At 56.0% G+C, this 22629-nt stretch overlaps 1 protein-coding gene across 3 annotated transcripts in view; it reads left to right on the top strand.

Moving 5' to 3' along the window:
- ANKS1A (ankyrin repeat and sterile alpha motif domain containing 1A) overlaps positions 1 to 22629 on the top strand; it is a 104513-nt gene extending 81884 nt beyond the window's left edge. The window contains exons 15-25 of one of the 3 annotated variants that reach the window (XM_032203383.1): positions 10153 to 10251; positions 11014 to 11166; positions 11378 to 11485; positions 14067 to 14231; positions 14703 to 14828; positions 15059 to 15130; positions 15559 to 15645; positions 15996 to 16133; positions 16962 to 17132; positions 17585 to 17683; positions 18373 to 22629. In XM_032203383.1, coding sequence (XP_032059274.1) covers positions 10153 to 10251; positions 11014 to 11166; positions 11378 to 11485; positions 14067 to 14231; positions 14703 to 14828; positions 15059 to 15130; positions 15559 to 15645; positions 15996 to 16133; positions 16962 to 17132; positions 17585 to 17683; positions 18373 to 18492 — 1338 coding nt within the window. In that variant the 3' untranslated portion in view covers positions 18493 to 22629. The remainder of the gene's footprint in view (positions 1 to 10152; positions 10252 to 11013; positions 11167 to 11377; positions 11486 to 14066; positions 14232 to 14702; positions 14829 to 15058; positions 15131 to 15558; positions 15646 to 15995; positions 16134 to 16961; positions 17133 to 17584; positions 17684 to 18372) is intronic. The other 2 variants (XM_032203382.1, XM_032203381.1) reach the window with 2 other exon arrangements.

The following is a 22629-nucleotide window of genomic DNA, read 5'->3' as shown; positions in this document are numbered from 1 at the left end:
GTATTTCCATGATGCAAAATTCTTGTTAGAGCTGCAAAACAAAACAAAGTGCTGCAGTGTTTGCTGTGGCACACAAGAGCATCTCAGGGATGCTGACTGTTTATGACTGGTTCAGAATAAACCATCCTGATCAAGTATTGACTCCAGTCAAGAGTGGATATTGTTGACTTGAGGCAGCAGGGTTATTTAAACATCAGTCTGACGGCATGTTAAAATTCACTTGCAAATGTATGTGTTTCTGGGGAGAAAAGCTACATTTATTTCAGATGGTGCAGGAGGCTATAAAAGGGCTATAAAAGATGGGCTGAAGTAGCTTTGTTTCCTAAAAGACCGAGTTCTCTTTCCAAATAGTGATACCTGTACTGAGCCACGCTGCTGCTTCTGGAGAACTTCTCCTATTCCCTTTAAGTTGCTTTGCGTGCTGCTTCTGGGCAATGCTAGGAAAGGGCCTTTCCCTGCTCTTCGTGCTGTCTCTCTCCAGCTTGAACCCTGCAGTCCCTGGGAGCAGCTTCTTTGCTCGTCCTCTCCACTGCCACGCTGTGACCTTCACCATCAGCAGTGCTGGCTCGGAGCGATCGGACTGTGACACCAAACTTCTGCTCCTCATGGGGGGCTTTAATTCGAAGAGCAGCCTGTTCGGCCAGCTGGGGATTTAAAGAGAAAATGGAGATGGTGCTTCAAATCCTCCTCCTCTGCTCTGCAGCTCGCTGGAGTTCTGTCATTAGAGGGGAAAGGTTTATTTGTGCGATGGGTAAACATCGCCGAATTGAAGCTGCTCGCTGAGGATTACTGGCAGTGGCTGCGCTGTCCTGGCCTTAGCAAAATACAGCTCTGCAAGTAGACCCAAATCCTCAGCAGAAGTGCATGCCAAATGCTAACAGCCCTAATGAACCAAGAATACCCCACCACCCAAGAGAGGCCAGCGCTGCTACCTCCCACGTGGAGGAATGCAGCCCTGGTGTCTGCACGGCGTTTCAGGAGACCCATTGCCTCATCCTCCACCGGAGGAGGAAAAGAAAAGGTCAGCTCACAAAGCCGTAGCAGTGAGTGAGCAGTGTCATTCAGGAAAAAAAAAGCACTATAAATCAATTTAATTGTCCTTGGCTGGTAATGAACCCAGGGAGCTGTAAGAGTAGGAAAAATGTCAGAGTAGGAACCGAGAGGGGTCCTGCTGCCAGAGCTCGGTCCCGCTGCGTCCCCTGTGGTCATCACTGCCTTTGCAGGAGGTGCTCTCACTTCAGGAGGTCGGGGAAACCAGTTCGGGGCTGTGAGATGCAGAGTGCATCCCAGTGCCCCATGGCAAACACGGGACGACCTGGGGAGAGAGGCCAGGCCGGGCTGTGCTGCACGCTGGGGAGAGGAAGGATGGAGACGGTGGTGGCAAGGGATTGCAGCAGTTCACAGGGGAACCCTGACACCAAAACGGAGAAGGGAGTGCCATTGCCTGTACCTGTACATTAGTGGTGTGTGATCTGTTAGAGCCCATACATTTGTCCGGGATGCTTGCTGAAGCTTTGCCCTGCCCTTGGAGGGCTGACTGCCTGGTGCTGCCTGGTGTCTGAGAAGGGCAAACCTCACGTGCTCTGTTCGGTGATTATCCTGTGCCTGAACTTCTTATTCAGTCCAAAGATATTTCGATTCGCAAATGAGCAGGTGAAAGAGAACATAACCTATTTCTTATGGCTTTTTTTTTTATTTTTATTGTTCAAGCCTGTGTTCCTATGGAGTGCGTGGAAAGCAGCTAATGCTGATTCAATCAGACAGCATCAGAAACGGAAATCTGTTCTCCTCGTGTAGTGCCCTGGGCTCCTTGAGGGTTTTCTTTTTTTCATAATTGGGGAGAAGTGGTAGAATTATGACAGGATTGGGAGAACGGGGTATCCGCAAATAATTTAGAGTAGTGACGTTAATTAGATTAAATGCAATTCAGTGCCATGTTAGATTAGCCTGCAGTGGTCTTCAGTGCAGAATAGCCTTCCCCCTCTCCCTCCTTTTGTATGCAAGCAGTTAAGAAAAATAATAATAATGTAGAGCCGAGGCTTTGGCTTAATGTGTGAGCAGAGCAGGGCTGAAACACAGCTCTGAGCGTGTGCCAGGCCGGCTCTGATGCCAGCCCTCCAGCCGCCGAGGGACACGATATGCACGGGGCTGGATCCCCTTTGCCCTGCAACTCCCCGTGCTCGGGTGCTGGCTGTGCGCTGCTTTCACCTGCCACATGCTGCTGGAGCACGGGCATCTCCCACGAGCAGTGAGTGGGAGCTCTGCTCTGCACCTTCCCCTTCCCAACTGCCCCTCCTGGCTTGCAGGCGCTGCCCCCCGGGTGCCGCCGGGCTTTCAGCGTGCTCTGAGAATCGTTTTCGTTTGAAACCAGTTCTCATTTTTGCCATTTTCAAGTAGCCATCTAGGGCAGAACTTAACTGCCGTATTCCAGTCGTGTTTTGCACCAAGTGGTGACCTCTTCAGACCAGCGACCTCTCAGAGATCCCACAGACAAGGTTTCACAGCTGCTGCATGTGGTGAGATAGAGGGAGAACGTGGCACGCTCGCAGCCCTTGGGGAATTCGTTCAGACAGACGCAGGTAGATCCGTGTGCGGCTCACGCCTGGGCAGCCGGCCTTGGTTTCAAGCTGAAGCAACCTCCAGCTGTCCAGGGAATGGAGTGGGCAGGAGGTCTCAAGCTGCTGGAGCTGGGCTTGCTCTTCCTAAAGGCTGTGCCGTGTGTCTCTCTCTGCCCCACGGCAGCGTTTGGTGACCGATCCTGCACGTTGGTGAGGGCTGAGCCACTGGGGAGCGAGGGGCAGCTGCCACCTGGACGCGCCGGCCATCCACCCTTAACAATGGTGAATCCGATCGGAGGATCTCAGCAGCCTGGTTCACGCCGGCTGGCAGATTTATTGCCGAAATGGCTTTCATTTATTTTTATGACTTAGGGAGCTCATAAGCCACATTACATGGTATTGTCTCCTGTTTATCACTGCTGCCAGGATACTGGAAACGGATTTCTTCCTCGGTCCCCAGACTGATTTCGATGCCCTGGATGAGCACCCCGTAAGAGCGGAATTGGACCCTGGTGTAAGAGCTCCTGCCAAGCGTCTGAGCGGGGACCAATTCATGCAGCGAAAGGATTTTTTTGACAGCTCTCCAGTGCGTCAGGCGCTGCTTGGGTGGCTCACGAGGGCTGTGCTTTGTCTAGGACGGTTTGCTTTTTTGGGTTATCTCTGGATGGGGACGGTGTGAGCGTGTTCAGCCTCACCTGACCTGTGGGATGCAGAAGCCAGGCTCCGAGGGAGCACTTTGGGGACTTTTTGAGGGATGGGGACCGAGGGCAGCACAGCGCTGAGCACCGCGCACCATGAAAGCGACTTCGTGGAGAGCAGCGAGCTCAGAGTGGGTTTTGAAGTGGGTGGACCAGAACTGGCAATTTAGAGAATACTTACATTTGATTCATTAGTAGCTCCAGGCCCAATAAACATTAAAAAAGCCATTAAAGTAGCAGTTAATTTTTTTTGCTCTCAATAAAATTGCCTGAACTTGACAACCGTGACCGATTCCCTCCGTTGCCATTGTCACGCTGCCAGTGTGCATGGGGGGAAAAAAATTAAGCAAAAATGAAGTGGCTGTGTGCTAATCTAGGATTTATTGTAGGCTTTTGTATAGGAGTCCTTTCCACAATCAATGCTATGTGAAGAGCTGGGCCTTCATTGTCAGGGCCTTGGCAAAACAAATATTTCTTTTCCCCTAGTTTCCCCTGAACTACCTTGAACTGCAGCTACCACTAAGGGAAGGCACAAAACCATGAGGCCGGCTACAAATATAAATTCTCGTGGCCAAGGGCTGCTGTTGCTCCATGAAATCGGGGTGGGTAGGTCCCAGTTTTGGGGTCGACAGCCACCGGAGCGGGTTTGTCAGAGGGGCTGAGCACCCAGGGCTGGCTCGTGGTGCTGTAGGTGCTCAGCGGGGCCTCCGCTCGAGGCTGGATCCACCCTGGGAGGTTTTAGGTCTTTGGGGCTGTGAAAGGGGGTGAGAAGCCCCAAAGAACAGATCGTGCACATGCACAGACAGAATGCAAGCTTGTTTTTAGGACAAGGTAATGAATTAGTCCATCAGCACAGCGTTAGCTGCTCCTACCCTGTTGAACAAGATTTATTGGACCAAGCACAGGTCCGTGCAGCCCCAGCACATTGAAGCTCCCAGCCAGGCTCTGCCCAGCACTGCAGAGCTCCGATGGGTTTGAATGTGGGTACGGTGCGAGGCCAAATGTGCAAATTCCAGCCCCCCAGGGAACCAAGACCCTCAGCCTTTAGCTGCTAACGGATTTGGGGACAGAGTTTGTTGCTGGCTGCTTTGGTGGCTTTGTCAGCTCGCAGGAATGCCCTCGCTGTAGCTCATCTTCCTAAATTCCCTGCCTTCCCTTTCCCTTGGGGTGCTGCCCAAGGCTGCTGGGCTCTGAAGGCTGGTGGCTTTATAGAAGTGTGCAGAATCCTTCTTTGTCTTTATGTTTTTTTCCTGCCTCAGAAGGAGGGCTTGGCGAGTGGCGTGGGGGTGAAGGGAGGCGCAGGCTCTGTGCTTTGGGACTCGCTGCGTTATCCCTGTTCGCGCTGGCTCTGTGGTGAGCTGGATGCGGCTCCATCTCCAGCATCCAGGCTCTTGGTTGCCAAAAGTAAAGCAAGAGCAGTGACAGCAAAATCCTTGACAAGATGCAAATTGTCTTGAATTTACTGAGAAGGGGGAGAAAAAAGAGCTTTGTGTGCATTAATCTAAGAAAAAATGGATGCTTTGGCTCATCCAGCTGAAGGCACTCTGCTATAGATGTTTGCAGAAGCCTTTGTAGTCTGGAAAAGCTGTGTTTGGGTTTTGCATCTGTTGCTTTTAATAGCAAACACATTCTGGTCTCAGTTCTTCCCTGCAGTCCGCCGCCTGTCTTTAATACATGGTTTAGTAACAGCGGCAGCACTTGTATGAGCGTGAGCCTAGCGAGACAGGCGGGATTCATTAAACTGCATTGCTGGCTGGATAAGGCTCCGCGTCCTATACGAAACTTTCTTTGCCTTGGGCCCTTCCTTAGCTGGAAAGAGAGAATGGACCCGAGCCAGGCTCTGTGCAAGAAGCAGCATCTGAAAATTGGGTAGTTAAGTGCCTGCGGAGCGCCCTGCTGGAGCAGCAGTGCTGGCAGATTTCGACGGCTCCGCTTTTGGCACGCTCGGCTTTGGGGTCACCTAACTGGCAGGAGGGGACGCTGCCTTCGTACAGTGCGAGCTCCGACTGTGCTTTTCTCCTTTGATGAGAAACCTGGAGCCTCGCAGGCTGTTTAATTACAGTGTAGGATGCGAAGCATGACTAAAGCGGAGCCTTGCTCTAAAAGCTGGATTTCCATCCAGACAAGAGTTAGGGCACTGGAAGATCTCTGCTCTCCTTTGGGGCCACGCAGAGGGCAGGGACAGGGTTTGGAGGTGCCCCTTGTGGTCTTGGGCATCTGCCCCTCTCTGTGGAGGGAGCTCTGCTCAGCCCCAAAGAAGCTGGAGCATGGATTTGGGGATGATAATGTGACACCCAGACCGAGGGCAGGAATGCTTCCTGGGCCAAACTGATGCCTGAAGGGGAGTTAAGGGACACGTTGTGCTCTTGTGCCTGCTGCAAAAAAAAAAGCACAGCCTTTGCTTCTTAGGGGGTTGTTTCAGGGATCACCCCAGCTGTTCTAGGAACAAAACACTTCCAACAATTATTGTATGCGTGGGGTGCTGTACCAAAATCCAGATTAATGCCAGCACAAGTGCTCTAGGAGCAGCCCCTGAACGCATCCCCACTGCAGGGCGAGCAGTGCCGAGAGCTGTTCCTGATGGAAGTGAGGAGCTGTCGCCTGTGCCCTGAAGGAGAAAATGGTGAGGTGTGGGATGGACAGGGTGCTCAGACACCACCGCTCACCAGCATGAGCAAAAGGAGAGCTCTGGTCCTCCTGCAGCCCCAAGCTGTGCTCAGCCTGGCAGCCTGCACAAGGTAAGAAGCACTTGTCACAACGGATACAGCCCGAGCTACGTCTTCAGAAAGTTTGGGTGATTCTAATTGGCATTTCTGAGCCATAGAGGACTGGGTAACAGCAAAGCAAGTCCCTGGGAGCTTTCCTCTCCCCTGCCTTGGGCTTTTGCTGCATTTGTCCTCAGAGGACCTTGAGCGGGGCCAGCCGTAAGCCTGGGCTCGGGGTGCTGGGGCTGCTCAGCAGCCTGCAGCGGGGCGCTCAGGAGATGGCATCTCCTGGCCTGCTTGCTGACCTCTGCCAGCACCAATGGCCTGCTTTTAAAAAAGCAAACAGCAAAAACACACACACACACACACACAAAATACACCATACAGTGGGGTATCGTTTTTACAAACCTTACCAAAGAGCAGTTTCTCTGGAATTTTGCAGCCCTGCATTGAGGCAGTCTCCCTGGAGCAGCGCTGCGTGGTGGAGAGGCTTTGTTCTGCTCGTCACTGAGCGCCTCTCCCCTTGTTCCTCTGCGAGCTGCTGGGTGGGGATGTTTCTCCATTTCTCCCCTGCTTGTTGCAGCAAAGGGATGGCTCCTGCCTGCTTCAGGGACAGACCCAGCGGCCTCGGCAGCTCGGTGCCTGGCAGGGCAGAGGGCAGAAAGCCAGGGCAGGGAGGAAGAGAAGGCTGAAGGCTGGTGGTGAGAAGCACAAACCCCTGGGAAAGGCAGGGAAGGAGGAAAGCTGCAGAGGACCCCAGCAGGGTCTTCATGCCAGGGAACCCTCCTTGCTTAGGGGGCTCCTGATGTGAAGGATTTATCAGACACAGCGAGCAGGGCACCGAGCAGACCCGTGGCAATCGCTGCGTGGTGCGGGGGCAGGTGGCAGCAGGACCAGGGCACTGAGCAAAGCACCCCTGCCCCTTGGCTTTTGTCTGAACAGCGTGTTAAATGCAAACAGGTTTAAAGTCTGAGAATAAACAGCTCATCTGTTCAGCTGGCAAAGGTTAAAAGATCTCCAGCGTGTTTGCATTTAATTATCTATTTTAGTGGCAGCTTATTTTTTTCTTTGGAGATGAAATCCGGATGGGTATAAAGGACGCTCCTCCAAGCAGAGGCTCATGCACAATAGAGTAATGATTTATTCAGAGCTGCTCTGCTTTGTCTATCCTGGTTAAGTACCCTGAGAATACAGACTGGCACCGAGGGAATTTAATGTGACACATCAAAATAAGGAGTAGTAGAGAAAGCTGTGGCTCTTACAGTATTTAACTAGCTTGTACCCTTGCTGCACGGCAAGCCATTTTTATTGAATTGGAGATGCCAAAAGTGGGAGAACACCTATCGCCTTTCCTTGGGCCCGGCATGGCATATGTCAGCATAAAACAGGCAACCTGGAAATGTGTGTGCAGCCTGGAAATGTGTGAGCAAACTGGAAATGTGTGAGCAAACTGGAAATGCGTGCACAGCCAGCTCCACGCTGCTTGTTTGGAGAGGGGCCGTGCTAGCCAGGCGTGGCTGTGCTACAGCACACTAGCACCAAAAGGCTCACTGCTGGAAAATCAGCAGGAGTAAAAAATGCAGAGGAGCAGCGAGCCTATTGATTTTGGTACGTGAGACTTAGGTGTAGCCAATGTCACCGTTTGCTCAGGTCCACGCTGCCCTCGCTGGTGTGTGCAAGGTTTGCTCGGTGCGCCCGCATCCACCCCGAGCCCCTGCGCCTGCTGCAGCTCCAGCGCCTGGCTCTCTGGGGAGGAACCGAGCAGCTGAGCTCAGGGATGGGCAGGTCCCGGGGTGCTGAGCGGGCTGAGGGGCTGGGAGCTGCAGGCTCCAGGTACCCACGCTGTGACCTTAACCTGCTGCTGCTGTGGGGATGTCGGGAGGCGTCCCCTCATGCTGCCCTTTGCCCCCTCACCCCAGCAGGAGGGTAATGCTTTGCTCACCAGGCTTCTGGAGACACCCCACTGCTGGCTCTGGTCACCTTCTGTCCATTTAAAAGGCCCTTTAAAAGCTGTCTCGCTCCAGGAGATGAATTTCTTGCACACGTGGTTCCTCCCCAGGATGTTCTGGTGACCTCTTCAGCAGAGTTGTAGCTTGCGAAAGCGCTTGGCCGGGTGAGGTGCGTGGCCGTGGAGTTAAGCTGCCCTTCATCCTCTTCCCTGAGCCAAGTACACATCTCCCACTGCTACAGAAACACACTGAACGGGGCTTTTTGGCTTAAAAATTGTGAGCAAGGAAGGAGGGATGTGTTCCCTTTTCAGTGGGCTGCTGCTAACGAGCTGGGTGATCGCTGCCTCCGACAGCGGCAGCCTCTGTGCCCTGCTTGGGTCGAGGTTTGCTCTCTGCCTGGTTTGGAGCCTGGGCTGCTCTTCCAGCACATGGGCACCAGCAGAGCCTTCCACCAGCAGAGAGCCTCCTCTTGCAACTGGGAGCAGCGCAGGGCAGCCTCCACGGCACAGTGCCAGCCTTGGCAGAGGCTTCGTGTGCTGTTACCACTCAGGTGCAGGTTGGCTTGCAGGACGCGAGGTGCAATCTATCAGCGTGTGGCCCTGTGGAGCTGCCACCCATCCCACGGTACCATTTCGAGTGGCCCTGGGGGCGCTTTGCAGCTGGCAGCAGGTGCCCCAGCCCAGCGCCCAGCCTGCTGCTGCGAGCTGACCTTTGGGAAGGCGGGGAACAAACCGCCCTCGTCGGCTGCAGGGCCTTCAGCCCCAGCTTTCGGCTGTTTAAGCAGCTCCCGACGACAAACGCTTTTGTGCTGCAGCTGTCTGCTCCAGATCTGCGGTCTCGGTCCCCCCAAGGCCTGCCAGGAATCGAGGGCGTCGGGTGGCTCTGCCTGCCAAGGGAGGACGGGGGCAGAGGAGCGCCCGTCTCGCTGCTGCGGGCGCTGGCGGTCACCGAGCGCCTGCCGAGCCCTGCTTCCCAGCCACCCGCTGATTTAATTTGCCACTGTCATTTGCTAAATAATTGTTTCTCTGCAGTCTGGCCTCCGAGGGCAGCTCTCCCAGCGACATTGCTTCGGGCACCTCTTATCTGCAGCGTTAATTCGCCGCTGCTCTGAGCACTCATCTCAGCGCCCTGCTGGCAGAGCAAATCCTGGGGACGGAGAGCCCAAGGAGTTACCATGGCAGGCTACTGACATGGCACGTGGCTGAGCCCCATCTTCCAGTGGGCACAAACCAAGCAAGCAGAGTGGGAAGGAACTTAAAAACTGCCCTTTGAAGAGAACAGGGAGAGATTTTCCCTCCAGCTCTCGTTCCCGAAGCCCTGGCCGTCCTGCCCGCTGGTTGCGCAGCCCGTGTGCCCTTGCAGCAGCACGTTGCCCGACAGCCAATTTTAATTAGGTTTCTCTTACAAAACCAAAATGTGGAACAGCAGAGTGCCGGCAGCTCAGACCTTCAGCTGTGCCTCTCCCGAGAGCAGAGGGAGGCAGGTCCTGGGGGGGGATCTGGGTGCGGGCCGGCGCTGCGCGTCCCTGAGCCCCGAGCTCGCTGCTGCGGTGCCGTGGTCGCACGAGAGCCATGGGGAGCCGAGCCCGGGCTGCACACTGAGCTCCCCCAGGTACGGGGAGAAACGGGTGGTGGTGGAGGGGGGTGAGTAAGCACGGTCTGCATGTGTCCATCCCTTCCTGCTTCACACGGGGCAGGGGGCACGAGCCGAGCTGTAGCCAAGCAGTGAGGGGCAGGCAGCGCGTCCTTGGGGGCGAGCTGCTCCCCGGAACGAGGGAAAGGAGGAGAAAGCTGAGCTCTGCTGCTCTCGTGGAAAGAAATGTGTTTTCTCGGTGGCCCTGGAGGGAGGCTGAGCAGAGCCCGATGCTGGGGGTTACTCAGATGCTGGGGGTTACTCGGGCGTTAGGAAATGACACTGAAGCAGCGATCTGCCTCTCAGACGAAGTCGCTGTAATGATGGCCTCGAACCCAGAGGCTGGGTGAGGACGCTCATGGCAGGCTGTGCTGAGCAGGGGGCAGCAGCACTGCTCCCCCCAGGCCACCCTGCGGGTGCTGCAGTGCCACAGCCCCTCTCGTGCCAGCTGTGTCGGTGCCAAAGTGGGGACGTGAGGCTGCGTGGGGCTGAGCTGCCTCCTCGGGGCCAGCACCAGGGGGCTACATGGGCTGTGCTGGGGACCGAGGTGGGGTGGGGGCTGTAGCATGCATGGGCTCTGCTCTCACGTCTCCCCTTCCTGTCCCCGCAGGGCTGTAATGTCATGGAAGACCAGGACCTTCGGGACATCGGGATCGGTGACCCGCAGCACCGCCGCAAACTCCTGCAGGCAGCTCGCTCCCTCCCGAAGGTGAGCGCTGACGTCTCCATGGGGAGCAGGGCCCGGCGTGGATCTGAGGGCAGAGGGAACAAAACCAGGCCCTCTGCCTCCAGCTGTGTCCCGGTGACCCCAAAGGATGGCGGGGGCAGCGGGGAGGGGTTTGGAGGAGGAACGTGAGGGCTCCAGCTCCAGGGGTGGGATGAACCCTGGGAGGCATCTCGGTGCTGGGGACGGGGGGGGGGTGTCCCTCCTGGGCGCCCTGTTCTGAGCAGCCTCTTCTGCCGCATGTCCTTGGCTCAGTGGCTGCAGAGATGGGGAGTGCCAATGAGAAGAGCAGGAGAAAAGGGGTTTTTGCAAGAAGAAAGGCTGGTGCAGAGCCAGGGAAACTAGTTTTAACCTCACTGACACCTCCCCTGCTGTAACCAGGGCCCTTGTTCCTGCGTGCGAGTTCAGAGAGGATTCAGCTCGCCTGCTGTGCTGGGAAGGCCACGGAAAGGGCTTTTCTGGAGCTGTTTTCCTCGCTTATGCCAGGCAGACCGTGCCTCTCGCTGTGGTTGGGGTGGGCAGTGGTGCCCTTGAAGCCCCCACAGCTTCTCCTGCCCACCTGGGAGAGGGCTCACGGCAAGGGCGAGGCTGCTGAGGTTCATTCCCAGTTTGTGCAGCGATGTTTTGTACATTAAAGCTGCGAGGGGAGATGGTGATAGCATTTAAACTGGCTGTAATTGCAGACGCTGCATGCTTTGGGCTCCCCGCCCCGGGGCTTTAACCTCTTTGTGCCTTGCGCTTTCGCAGTTAAAACCCCTGGGCTGCGATGGGAACAGCCAGCCTTCGGTTCCCGCCTGGCTCGACTCCTTGGGGCTGCAGGACTACATCCAGTCCTTCCTCTCGAGCGGCTACAGCTCTATCGACACTGTGAAAAACCTCTGGGAGCTTGAAATAGTAAACGTGAGTACTGCTGGGGTCCTGCCTGCCTTCCCCCGGGCTGTTCTCGCATGGAGCTGTGTTCAACACGAGTGCACCACTCGGAGGGGGACGCTTCGCTTCGTGCAGGGGGCAGGAAAGCTGGGGGGCGTGCGGGGAGCTGCAGCTCCTGTGCTCCCCAAAGCTGCTGTGCATCTCTCCAGCCCTGTTCACAGCCACCCGCCTCTCCCTGCAGGTGCTGAAGGTGAACCTGCTCGGCCATCGGAAGAGGATCATCGCCTCGCTGGCGGACCGGCCCTACGAGGAGCCACCGGCCAAGCCGCCGCGGTTCTCGCAGCTGAGAGTGAGTCACCGGTTGTGTCCCCACTCCCGGTAGTGGCCGGGTGCTTTGCTCTGCCCTGGCTTGCCTTTGCTTTCCTCCCTTTTCTTTCAAAGAACTAATCCCGGGTCTGCCAGGAATCACCACCTCCTGCTTAGTGGCTGACACCTCTGAGGGGCTCAAGGAGCACGTTTAGGGAGGGCGTAGGTCCTGGGTGGGCAGCGAGGCTCAGCGGGGAGGCTGGTTCAGCCTTCTGCTGCTTCTTTCATGCACAGGAAATTCTGCCTAGCAAAATCAATAAAAAAGAAAATAAAACCCCTACAATGTCAATATTTAAGTTAAAACTCCTCTGAAAGTAGGTAGCGAGAGTAATAAGTGTAGAGAGTGGTCTTTGAAAATTGCATTGCTTTTATTTCTCAAAAAAAAAAAAAAAAGGCTTTTTTTTCTGATTAGAACAAATCGATTTGACCTGGAAGCTCGGGTTACTCCCGGCTCTCAGACACTTGGTGGTTTGGGAAGAAAGTTCCTGAAGTGCTGAGGCAACCACACGCAGCTGGCGGTGCAGAGGAGGGAGTTTTGTGTTGAGCCGTTCCCATGGATGCACCTTGGCTGCTGCCGTCAGTGATGCAGAGCCCAAGACGCAGCTGGTGCTGTAGATGATGCAGAGCCCGATGCTCCCACCCCAAATCAGACTGAGCGACCTCTGGCAATGTGACAGCCAGACCGGCTCTCACTGGGCTGGAGCCCTGACCTGTCTGATTCCTCCTCATCTCTGCTGGGTCTTCTCACAAGCACCCACATCAGAAAACCTGGTTGCTCCTGGTTCCCCTTATCTCAGACCAGCCTGAACCCTGGAGCACTAGGACAGAGAGAGAACAAATTTCAGGTGCCACATTGTGCCGGGCAAACCTTGCTTTGGTTGGGCCACGCAGCAGCGACCGGCACCGTCCCTTGGACAGATGCACCCTGCTCAGCTGCTGCGATGGGATGCAGCTGGGATGTGACGTTTTGATTGCACCCCTGGGGAGGCTGAGATCCGTCTCCTTGGGCTGCTGGGGTTGTCTAAGAGCCGCTGCTCCCGCAGCCAAGTAGCCCTCGGGGTGATTTGTGGATGTTGATTTTTGCTGCAGCACTGGGAGCTTTGGACGTCAGGCCCCTCTGTACTGGGGTGTCTGGGAGGGGAGCGGTCGTGTTTGCCGTTCTTCCTGAGAACTGCTGTCTGGGAGCTGGATTTAACAAAGCACTGAGCTTGCAGCTAACCTGCGAGCTTCGTAGGAGGGCAGCAAGGCACGCAGGGTGAGCGGGTCGCACTGCTTCCTCCCAGTGTTTGCAGATCGGCTTCCTGGAGCAGGAACTGGGAGCGACTGGGGTTTCCCCGTCCCAGCCATCTGCTCCTTTCTCTGCTGCAGAGCTCCTCTCTTCTGCCCTGCATTCCCAGGGCTTTTCAAGCAGTCGTAACTGCAGCAAGTTGTGCTGCCGTGTCCTGGAGTTTTTAGGAACCAGAGTTAGGTGCAAGAAGCTTCGTGCTGGTGCTGCACCCAGAGTGCTGGGAGCCAGGAGGGTGACCCCAAAACCCCCACGCCTTCACCCACCGCCTTCCCAGATGAGAGAAGCCCCGGTGGGAAGCAGCCAGCTTCCCTGAGACGTCCTCCTGGGGCTCGGTGGTGGGGAGAGGAGTCCTTTGGTGCAGCACCAGCCGGTGGGTGTGCGGGGTTTGGAGGCTGAGGAGGAGAACGGGGCCGTTCGCAGCCCTTCCTGGCGCTGCAGCTGGTGCCTCCCAGCGCCTGGCTGCGGCTGGGGAGCGGAAGGACGTCAATGGCAAATTAAGCAAGCCCCTTGAATAGGACTAATGCGTGCTGCAGCTGCGAGCTCCCCGCGCTGCCTGCCGGGCCGCTTGGCACAGCCAGGCTGCGAGTGCTGCCTGCAGGCAGAGCCAGGCTCTCCGGGGGCGGCTGATCCCAGGGCTTTGCTCGGTGCTTTAGCAGAGCCCTGCAAACACCCTGCCCGCAGCCCGGCGTGCCTCCTGCCCTCCTCAGACAGGAGGTGGGGATGTGCTTGGCTGCTGCGTACCTGCCTGGAACCGTCTTGGAGCAGAGCAGGGGTGCGGAGGGGAAAAGAAACGACCTGAGTGAAGGTGCTGAGCCACAAGCCCGCAGAGCAGGGGCTGACCCTGGTAACTCTGCTCACTGCACCCGTTGTGCTGGGCAGTGTAAGGGGCAGTGCAGACCCTGGTCCTGGTTCCTAGGGAGAAATTATCACGGTGATGCCAACTGGAAGCCAGGGCACAGCTTTGGGCTCAAGCCCTTCCCTTCCTTGCGCTCTGGGTGCCTGCAGGGCAGTGGCTGCTGCTCGAGCATTGACTCGGCACAAATCCTGGCTGGGCTGTGCTGATAACACAGTGCAGATAACAGCGCCTGCAGGACCAGCACACCCCAAGAGAAGTGCCAACAGCCAAATCCTGCTCTGCTGGTGCTGGCTGCCTGCGGCTGCCCGTGCTCCCAGGACAGAGGGCAGCGGGGGCAGAGGCAGCACGAGGAGGAGTGCGGTGCGGGCAGGGCTGCGGCGCAGGCTGACGGGGACGGGTCTCGGTGTCTGCCCGTTTCAGTGCCAGGACTTGGTGTCCCAAACGTCGTCACCCCTGAGCCAGAACGACTCCTGCACGGGCAGATCCGCAGATCTCCTGCTGCCCTCCGGAGACACCGGGAAGAGGCAACACGAGCGGGGCAGCGAGGTTGCGCCGTACTCCAGAGTGGACCGCTACAAAGCACAGGTCAGTGCCTGCTTCCGTGCGTCCTGCGGGTCCCTCTGCACGGCTCAGTGCAGGCTCCCCCTCCTCTGGAGCCAGCGAGGAGTTAGGATGATGCACGGAGGGTCAGGGAGCAGATCCGGCAGAGCTTCCTTTGCTGCTGCCACCACCAGCAGCTCACCTTGTAGGCCCAAAGCTGGGAAAAAAACAAGGAAACCGTGAAGAAAATAGGGAGGCCATGTAGTTTTCCTAGTCTTTTAGCTGAGAAAATAAGGAAACAGAGACAGGGAGCCTATGGACAGCAACCTGGGCCTCAGTCTCACCACTCAAATGGGTGACGTGCACGTCCACAAGCACCTTCACCCGCAGCGTGCTGCCCCCTCCCAGCCCCTGTGAGATTTTGGGAACCATCAACCCCCAGAGCCCCTCCAAGATCTGTGTTTCACCCCGGGGAGGATGCGCTGTAGTTTTACACGCACCTTTCTACCCCTGCAGGAGGAGCGTCGGGAGTCAAAGCTGACCCTGCGCCCCCCGAGCCTGGCTGCCCCGTACGCCCCAGTCCAGAACTGGCAGCACCAGCCGGAGAAGCTCATCTTCGAGTCCTGCGGGTACGAGGCCAACGTAAGTGGCTCCTGGCTTGTGTGGGTGGATGGGGCAAGGAGGCTGTGGGCTCAGGGTGCTGCACGGGGAGGTGGCACATGTCCTCCCCCCTCCCTGGGCGACCTGCTCCTCTATAGCCGTGGCTGCTGGCTGCTCGCCGGGCTGTGGCCTTGCTTCGGGGCTGGGAAGTTTGCACCCGAAGCCTTCGGGGTGTCTGAGAGCACGTTAACATCTCCTCCTCCTCCTGACAGTACCTGGGCTCCATGCTGATCAAGGACCTCCGAGGGACGGAGTCCACGCAGGATGCCTGTGCCAAGATGAGGGTAAGGGGGCTGTGGGGACAGGGGGGTCGGCTCGCAGCCCGAAGGGGATGATGAGATGAGGGCAACGGGGGGGATGTTGGTGTAGCTGTGGTTCTCCAGACCCCACAGGCAGGGAGAGCAGGGACCCAGGCCATGCAACAGGCTGTGGCCACTATTGCTGGTGAACGGGCCCCTCCCTGGCCCCCTTCCCTCTAGTTTGTGTGGCTGTGCAGGAGGAGAATCAGGGTTTTTGCTGAGAAAACCAGGCTCACTTCAGATCCCCATCCCTTCCCGTCTCCTTCCACCAGAAGCAGGTTTTCTGCCTCCTGGTCCAAGCCCCCCAGGGGACTGCCCTCGATGGTCTGTGCTGGCCCCCAGCAGGGTTGGGGTGGTGCTGAGGATGGGGGCGTTGTTCACAGCCGTTCACCTGAGTGTTCTTGTTTCCAAAGAAATCCACCGAACACATGAAGAAGATCCCGACCATAATACTGTCCATCACGTACAAGGGGGTGAAGTTCATCGATGCCTCTAACAAGGTGAGCTTAAAACGCCTCGAAGCTGGTGCCTGGAGGGACAAGACCTGCAGTGCCACCTGCCTGAGGGGCTGCAGGTCGCATCTGGTGCCTCCAGAAGCCACGGCTGGTCCTGCAGAACTGCTGGGACCATGGGGGAGCACCAGGGTGGTGACGGTTACCTGAATGCCAAAGGCTTGGCCAGCAGGCTGCTTGGGGACCCCGTTGCCATTTATTCCTACCAGGGGAAAGAGCTGGCACTGGTCAGGCTGGGAGAAACCCCTCCCTGTCCCCAGCACATGCTTTGTCACTGCTCCCTTTGCTGGGTGTGTTTGCCCTCCCCACAAGGGTGATGCTGTGGTTGTGTCCTACAGAACGTCATTGCTGAGCACGAGATCCGGAACATTTCCTGCGCTGCTCAGGACCCCGATGATCTCTGCACGTTCGCCTACATCACCAAGGACCTGCAGACCAGCCACCACTACTGCCACGTCTTCAGCACCGTGGATGTGGTGAGTCGGGGTGGAGCGTCCGGCCTCAGGGCTGTTTGTGTCCATCTCCCTTCAGGCAACCTCTGAGTGCCCTGAGGTGCTGCCAGGAGAGATGTTGCAGTCCGAGCGGTCAGAGCGTTGCTGAAGGAAGCGAACACTCACACCTCTTTGTGTGTGGGTTCGGTCTGTGTGATCAGACTCCAGCGATGGTTTCTGTTTCGGGTGGGTCCAATCTGTGCAGTTGTGTAATTACTCAGCTTTATTGGCAAGGCAGAGACCAGGATCTGGCCCATTCCGGGGCTCTTACCTATTTCTACCCTAAAACCTTCCGTTAGGAGTCCTAGCTCAGAATGCTTTTACTTTCCAGCCCTGTTGACAAAGAGGATATTTGTCTGCCTTCATTACTGCAGTCTCCAGTGCTGAATAAACCAGGGCAGGAGATTTTTCCTCTTGGGGAATGTGCTGTGAACAAAGCCCTAACATGCTCTCAATTACACACAGTGTAATAGGCTGATTTAACAGCCTTTTAATTCACTGAGTGTGTGGAAGCATCGCTTGCTTTTCTTCTTGGGCAGAATCAGTTATGCAAAACGTTTGGGCTTTTTTCTCTTTCTGACGCAAAACGCTGCTACATCGCGATGCCCAAGGGGCCACAGCAGGCTTGCAGGTGGCCCTGGGAAGGTGTGGGGGACGTTGCTCTGCGGAGAGGGAGCTGGGGACGTGGCAGGATGAGCCCTGCTGAGGGTCTGCGTCTCCAGGGCAAGCTTGTCCCTCGGCTGCTGAGTGCATGGGTCAGGGTGTGGAGCTCACGTGCACCTAACGGCTGTGTGTTTTCTGCTCTCTCCAAAGAACCTGACATACGAGATCATCCTCACGTTGGGGCAGGCGTTTGAGGTCGCCTACCAGCTGGCCCTCCAAGCCCAGAGAGCGAAGCCGCTGGGCGCTGCAGCAGCAGAGACGATCGAAACGAAATCTTCCAAACCGGTGCCTAAACCGCGAGCCGGCGTGAGGAAATCTGCAGTACGTATGCGCAAGTGTTGTCTGCGTGGTCCTAGCTGGGGTTTCTCCTGGGCACAGCTTGCCTAAACCCCCTTGTCGTGGTGGGGAAGCCTGGGTGCAGACGGGGTGCCCGTAGCTTCAGGCACTGCCGGTACTGCAGCAGCTGTGGCTCTGCTTGTGGCTGTGCTGTGGTGGCGGGGCTTCCCCTGCTGGGATGAGGGTGAGAAGAGGTGGAAATGCCCCGGGTGGGATGCGGGTTAAGTGTCCTGCTTGGATCCAGTGCAGCTTCCTTGTGCAAACCTGCAGAGCCACAGGGAGCTCAGTGGGCACCCTGCAGTTTGCAGCGTGGGAGCGCCCTCGGAGCCAGAACGCGCCGAGGTTGGAGCTGCTGAGGAGCAGGGACTGCTGCACCAGCCATTGCTTTCCTTTAATGTCTCCTTTTGTCTGTGTTCTGCTTGCTTCCCCCCGCTCAGGTGCCGCTCCCTCCCGACACCCGCTGTTGTTACTGTCACACCTGTACAACACACCGCCCCTCCTACCTGCCGCTGCAGTCTGTTAGTCCCGGAGCTAAGGTCTTTACCCTTTTCCTGCCATCTCCCATTACCAACTGCCCTGGGCTGCCACCGGCCTCCCTGCTTCCCCCCCGTGCCTCCTGCCGTGCTCCCGTGTCCTGCCTCGCCGCCGTTTTCCCTCCCCGCTCGTTCCAGGGCCTGCACTGCGGGCTCCGATGGACCCCGGGGACAAACTGCTCAGAGTCTCCCCGCTGATGCAGAGCGGCAGCTCTCAGCTAACCGCGTTGCTCTTCTGGTGGTGGTAACCTTCCTGTAGGATCCTGATGCAGGAGGACAAGAGGAAAGAGCCTTGCTTGGTCAGGAGAGTAAATCACATGGGAGTTCACCTGCCTGGAGCTGTCTCCCTCTCTCCCCCTCTGCCTCTGATTTTTTTATAGAGCCGTCTCCACAGCGCTGAATTTTTCATGCTTGTTTGTGAAACGAAGTGAAGCTGTCGCTAGTGGTGATAGGGGCTTGCAGGCCTAGCTCAGGAAGTCATCTCAGGGTGCTGGGCTGAGAATGATGTGCTTAGAAATGTTTTAGCTGTGAAGGGCTCAAATGCCTCCGCAGTGAGAGCTGCTTCCCTGCACACGGCATTTTGGGGCAGAGCAGCAGCCTCTCCACGCGTTGAGTGCCCACTTGTTCTGTCCCAGCCTCGGGCTCCTGGAGGCGCGATGCCCTAACGCGCTCTTTCTCTCCTTCATTTCCAGCTGGAGCCCCCTGAAGTGGACCAAGACTCCCAGTCTCATGCCAGTGTCTCCTGGGTCGTGGACCCCAAACAGGACTCCAAGCGGACCCTCAGCACTAAGTATGAGACCACTATCTTCTAAAGCAAACAAACCCTGTGTCCACCTAGTCTAACCGTGCCTTTGCGATCTGATCTGTCTGCTGTTCTAAACTCCCTCTTCCTCCAGCTGCTCGCACTGAGCCCCGCGTAGGCACTACGTCAAAGGCAGCAGCACTTAAGAGACTGTAGACTTAAACGGCTTTTGTACCTGATCACTACTGAACACTGTGAATTCTCCTTACTCGGAAACAAGGGTAACACGCTGTTAGATGTCCGTGAGGTGGGAGGTGCAGAGGGGCGCAGGCTGGGGCAGTCGGAGCTGTGGATCCAGGAAGCCGCCTGCCGTTTTCACGTCTTTCCCCTCGCTCTGGCACTGTGAATCCCTGGGGCAACGTGATGCTCCCCAGGCCTTTTTTCTATTTCACCTTCTTATCCTTGGACTGATGGAGACCTCCCGTCTCTGCGGTGCACGCACTCCCTCCTCCTAGATCCTCTATTTCCCGACTGAGCCACGGCTGCATACTGTTCTGGTGAACTCACCCCTCCTCTTACCTGTCATTCGAACCGACACTAACCACTATGATGCTGTCTGCAAATAACACGGTCACTAGATTTCCTCACGGGGTCCCTGCCCACGATCTCTCTCCTCAAAGCCTGGAGCAGAGAAGCTGCTCTGAGGGGAGCGCAGGTTTGGGCCGGGTGTGATCGTTCCCACTGTGAGCTCTGACCCTTCCCGGAGATCCGGCGCGGTGGCCTCCAGCGAGCGCCCGCGGGAGCTTTTCAGCTGCATGCATTTCAGTCCCTGGTAGGATTTTCCCCCGTAGCCCTTGTGTTTACACTCACCAGACAGACTTCTCATGACCTATGGGTGTAGTTCTCACTTGTAAAGATTGTGAAGAGGTAAAGCACTGAAAGGCACGTGTTGTTAGCCCCGCGTTGGGGAGGAAAGGTGTTTGAGAGGGGCTGGACACTGCGCTGGCAGAGGTCTGGTAAGGCAGGCGGAGCTGTGCTGCGTTCAGCACGCTCCCTGCAGTTTTCGTTTTTTGCCGAAGGGAGAGATGTGATTGAAATCAGTCTGCTGCTGACCCAAAGCTTATTTTCAGTCTACAAAATGTTGCACGATGAGGACTATAGGGATCTTGAAACATCTGTCGCCTTTCATCCTTGAGAGCAAGGATTTCATTTGGAAATGGCCCCGTGTCAGTGGGCACCTCTGCCTGTGCTGGCTGCTTCTCAACTGCGTGTTTTCCTCTGGGAGCATGTCCCCATTTCTGTGTATCTCAGTAGAAGCCACTTTTAATCCCAGGCTGGGAATCGTTTGCACGAGGCTGCAGGGCACTTGGCACAGGTTGGAGCGGAGCTGGGACTGCAGAACAGTTCACATCCCCCGTGAGCGCCCGAGCAAGCTGTCACAGACCTGCCCCCAGTTCTTGCATTTGCAAACCTCTCTGAGATGAAACTGAGGAGGAGAAGGGTGACCTGATGGCGAGACAGGGCTGGAAGCAGGACTGCAGCTTCTCATTAACTTCTACTTCTCATTAAGTTGCTGCATGTCCAAGCAACGGAGCCTCTCTTTACCTCGGTGTCCCCGTTTTCAGGCTGGGAATGCACTTACCTACCTCTCAGGGTGCGAGGCTCGCTCCGTTTACAGAGCTGTTGCGGGGCCCCGTAGTGAAAGGCGCCGCAACTTCCACACAGTGGCAGCAAACCCCTTGCGCTCAGCTTCGCTCTCCCGACGGACGCCGTCCGGGTCTCGCAGCGAAACCCCAGCTTGGGCCCTGCTCAGCCCCCCACGGGCAGCGGCCGCGCACCCTTCCCGGGGGGAGGCTGGGCAGGTGGGGCGGTGTGGCCAGGGCCGTAGCTCGCTGACGTGCAGAAGTCTGAAAAAAAACCCTGGCAGCCCAGGTGTGAGGGGCTGGTGGTGACAGTGAGCCTGTGTTGGAGACCTGAAGGTGGGTGGCAGCCGCCCGCTCACCCGCGTGCCGTGGCTACGTGGACACCGCGGGTTACGTGGGCAGAGGGCACACGTGGGTCTCCAGCAGCGCTCTGGTTCCAAAAGAGCTTTTGGAGCTTACCCCAAATCTCCCCTCATGATCAGTGAATGGTCAGAACAGCAGCCCTGGGTTACTTCCAGCCATTCTTTAGGGGACAGAACGAGCTCGCCTGAGTTTTACGGGGGCTTTAGAGCTTCTGCCTCGCTGCTTCTGTTTCCCCAGACTTGTGGTGAAATCTGATGTTTCAACATCTTTATTTAGCCATTTTCTTGGGAATGAGTTTGATCAGTGGAGTCCTTTGTGGCTTAATGGCACTGAGTGGCAAACTGACTTCAAAATTAGGGCCAGGCTGGTAAGCATCCCAGTGAGAGGACTCAGGGGATTATCTTGAAGCAAGAAAAGGAAAGCAGATGTATTTCCTGTGTTATGAAGCCCTTAACGTAGACCCAGTGGTTCCTCTGCCGATGGGTCTGAAGCAGAGGTCGCGCTGGAGTTGCCCAAAGCACTGCGGTGCTGTCCCCCGAGCCGGAGCACTGTGGCCAGCAGCATATTGCAGCATCAGAGGTGCTCCGAGAGCTTGGTGTGGGGCTTGATTCCCAGCAGCTTTCCGAGCTGTACGAGTGCCCTGAGGGTTTGGTATCCTTCAGAGAGGAACAGAACCGATAGCAATGGCAGTGTAGCTTCCACGTGTAAGCATTTACCGTACAGTCGCCCACACCTATTCCTGGTTTCAGAGGGTCTGAGCTCTTGCATCGCCCCCTGCGTTGAGCTGGGAGCAGCAGGTTCCTCCCGAAACGGGGCCGCTAGTGCATGTGCCTTTCTGAGGGTGGCCGTCCAAACCCAGCTGGAATCACAGGCAGCCCTGCCCACACTACAAAGCTTCCTCTGTGTCCCTAACCCTCACGGCTGTGTCTCATCTCCTGGCTGTACGCCTCGCCTTTCCCGGCACTCGTTTGTGTATGACTCGGAAATCATTCATTCCATTATCTTCCTTTCTGTTTGCCTCTGAAAAGCTGATCTCCGGGCAGCTGTCTCCTACCACGGAAATGTAGTAACGGGGCAGAGACCTAAGAAGCAGTGGCCTGCTGACACGAAGATCATCTCCATCTGGCACTGGTGTCTGCCTCGGAGTGGGTGCATGGCTGCTCAGTGAGGGCTCCCAAAGCAGAGGGGGAAAGGGATCCCAGCCTCCAGCTGAGAAAAGCAGCTCTCCATTTCTAGCAAAGGAAAAGTTGAGACTTCCGAGGCCGAGAGCGATGTCACATTTCCTAGGCTGAGGAAAAAAAAAAACTTCTTTCGACCCGTTTCTTTTTTTTACATGTGAAATGATACAGAGTAAATCCAGTTCGCGGTTTAAATGTAGCACTGCAGGTTTTTTTGGTGAGGGAAAAAAAATTATCTTTATTTACTGAGAATCCATGCAGTCCGGCAAGGAGTACAATAGAAAGTCTTAGCAGTGGGAGTGGTGTGCGCATCTCTAATGGTACTGAAAATTGCTTCAATTCTGGGTGAACAGTAGAGAAATGCCAAATTCTTGGAAATAACTTCCTCCAGTGTGAGAAGCCTTGCAGGGTAAGTCTGCATCCTTTGCTTTCCAAGCCATTCTGTGCTTTTATAGCGGATGGAGATAAGTTAAGGAAAAGAGTCTGCAAAGGATCTTTCACCTCCGAGTGGTTGTGGCCAAGTATTACCAATGGTACAAAGCTCGCTTCCCCTACAGAGAACTGTTGCATTGCAATACTTGACATTTCTATGGCAAGGACACAATTTCTTCCCATTTACGCACTGAATACCTGGAGGCGACTCCAGCCTCTTGTGCACCTGTCTTGTTTTTAAATGCAGTTATGCCCTGAAGGGTTGGATTTTTTTTAAGCTTATTCAATTGTGATTTAGCACTTTTTTGATACTAGCTCATTATTTAATTAGTGCAACAGTTTTTGGAAGATGAACAAAAAAAAAGGAGTTAAATTTTGGGCATTACACTGAAACAGTCCATACCCGAGGATAAATCATATCAACCCGAGGATGGCTTGGCCCCATTCGAAGTTCTGTATCCCCAAACACTGCCATCTTGAAGGTGTGCTGTGTGCTGATTTTTCTTTGAATTACCGGAGTATTTAACAGTAGTTTTGGCTGTGACTGATGTGTTTTCACAGAACTGTTCCTCTCGGGGGAGAGCTGTTAAA

The sequence above is a fragment of the Aythya fuligula genome, chromosome 25 (assembly GCF_009819795.1).
Source record: "Aythya fuligula isolate bAytFul2 chromosome 25, bAytFul2.pri, whole genome shotgun sequence".
NCBI lineage: Eukaryota > Metazoa > Chordata > Aves > Anseriformes > Anatidae > Aythya > Aythya fuligula.
This window is presented reverse-complemented; position numbering and strand designations above follow the sequence as displayed.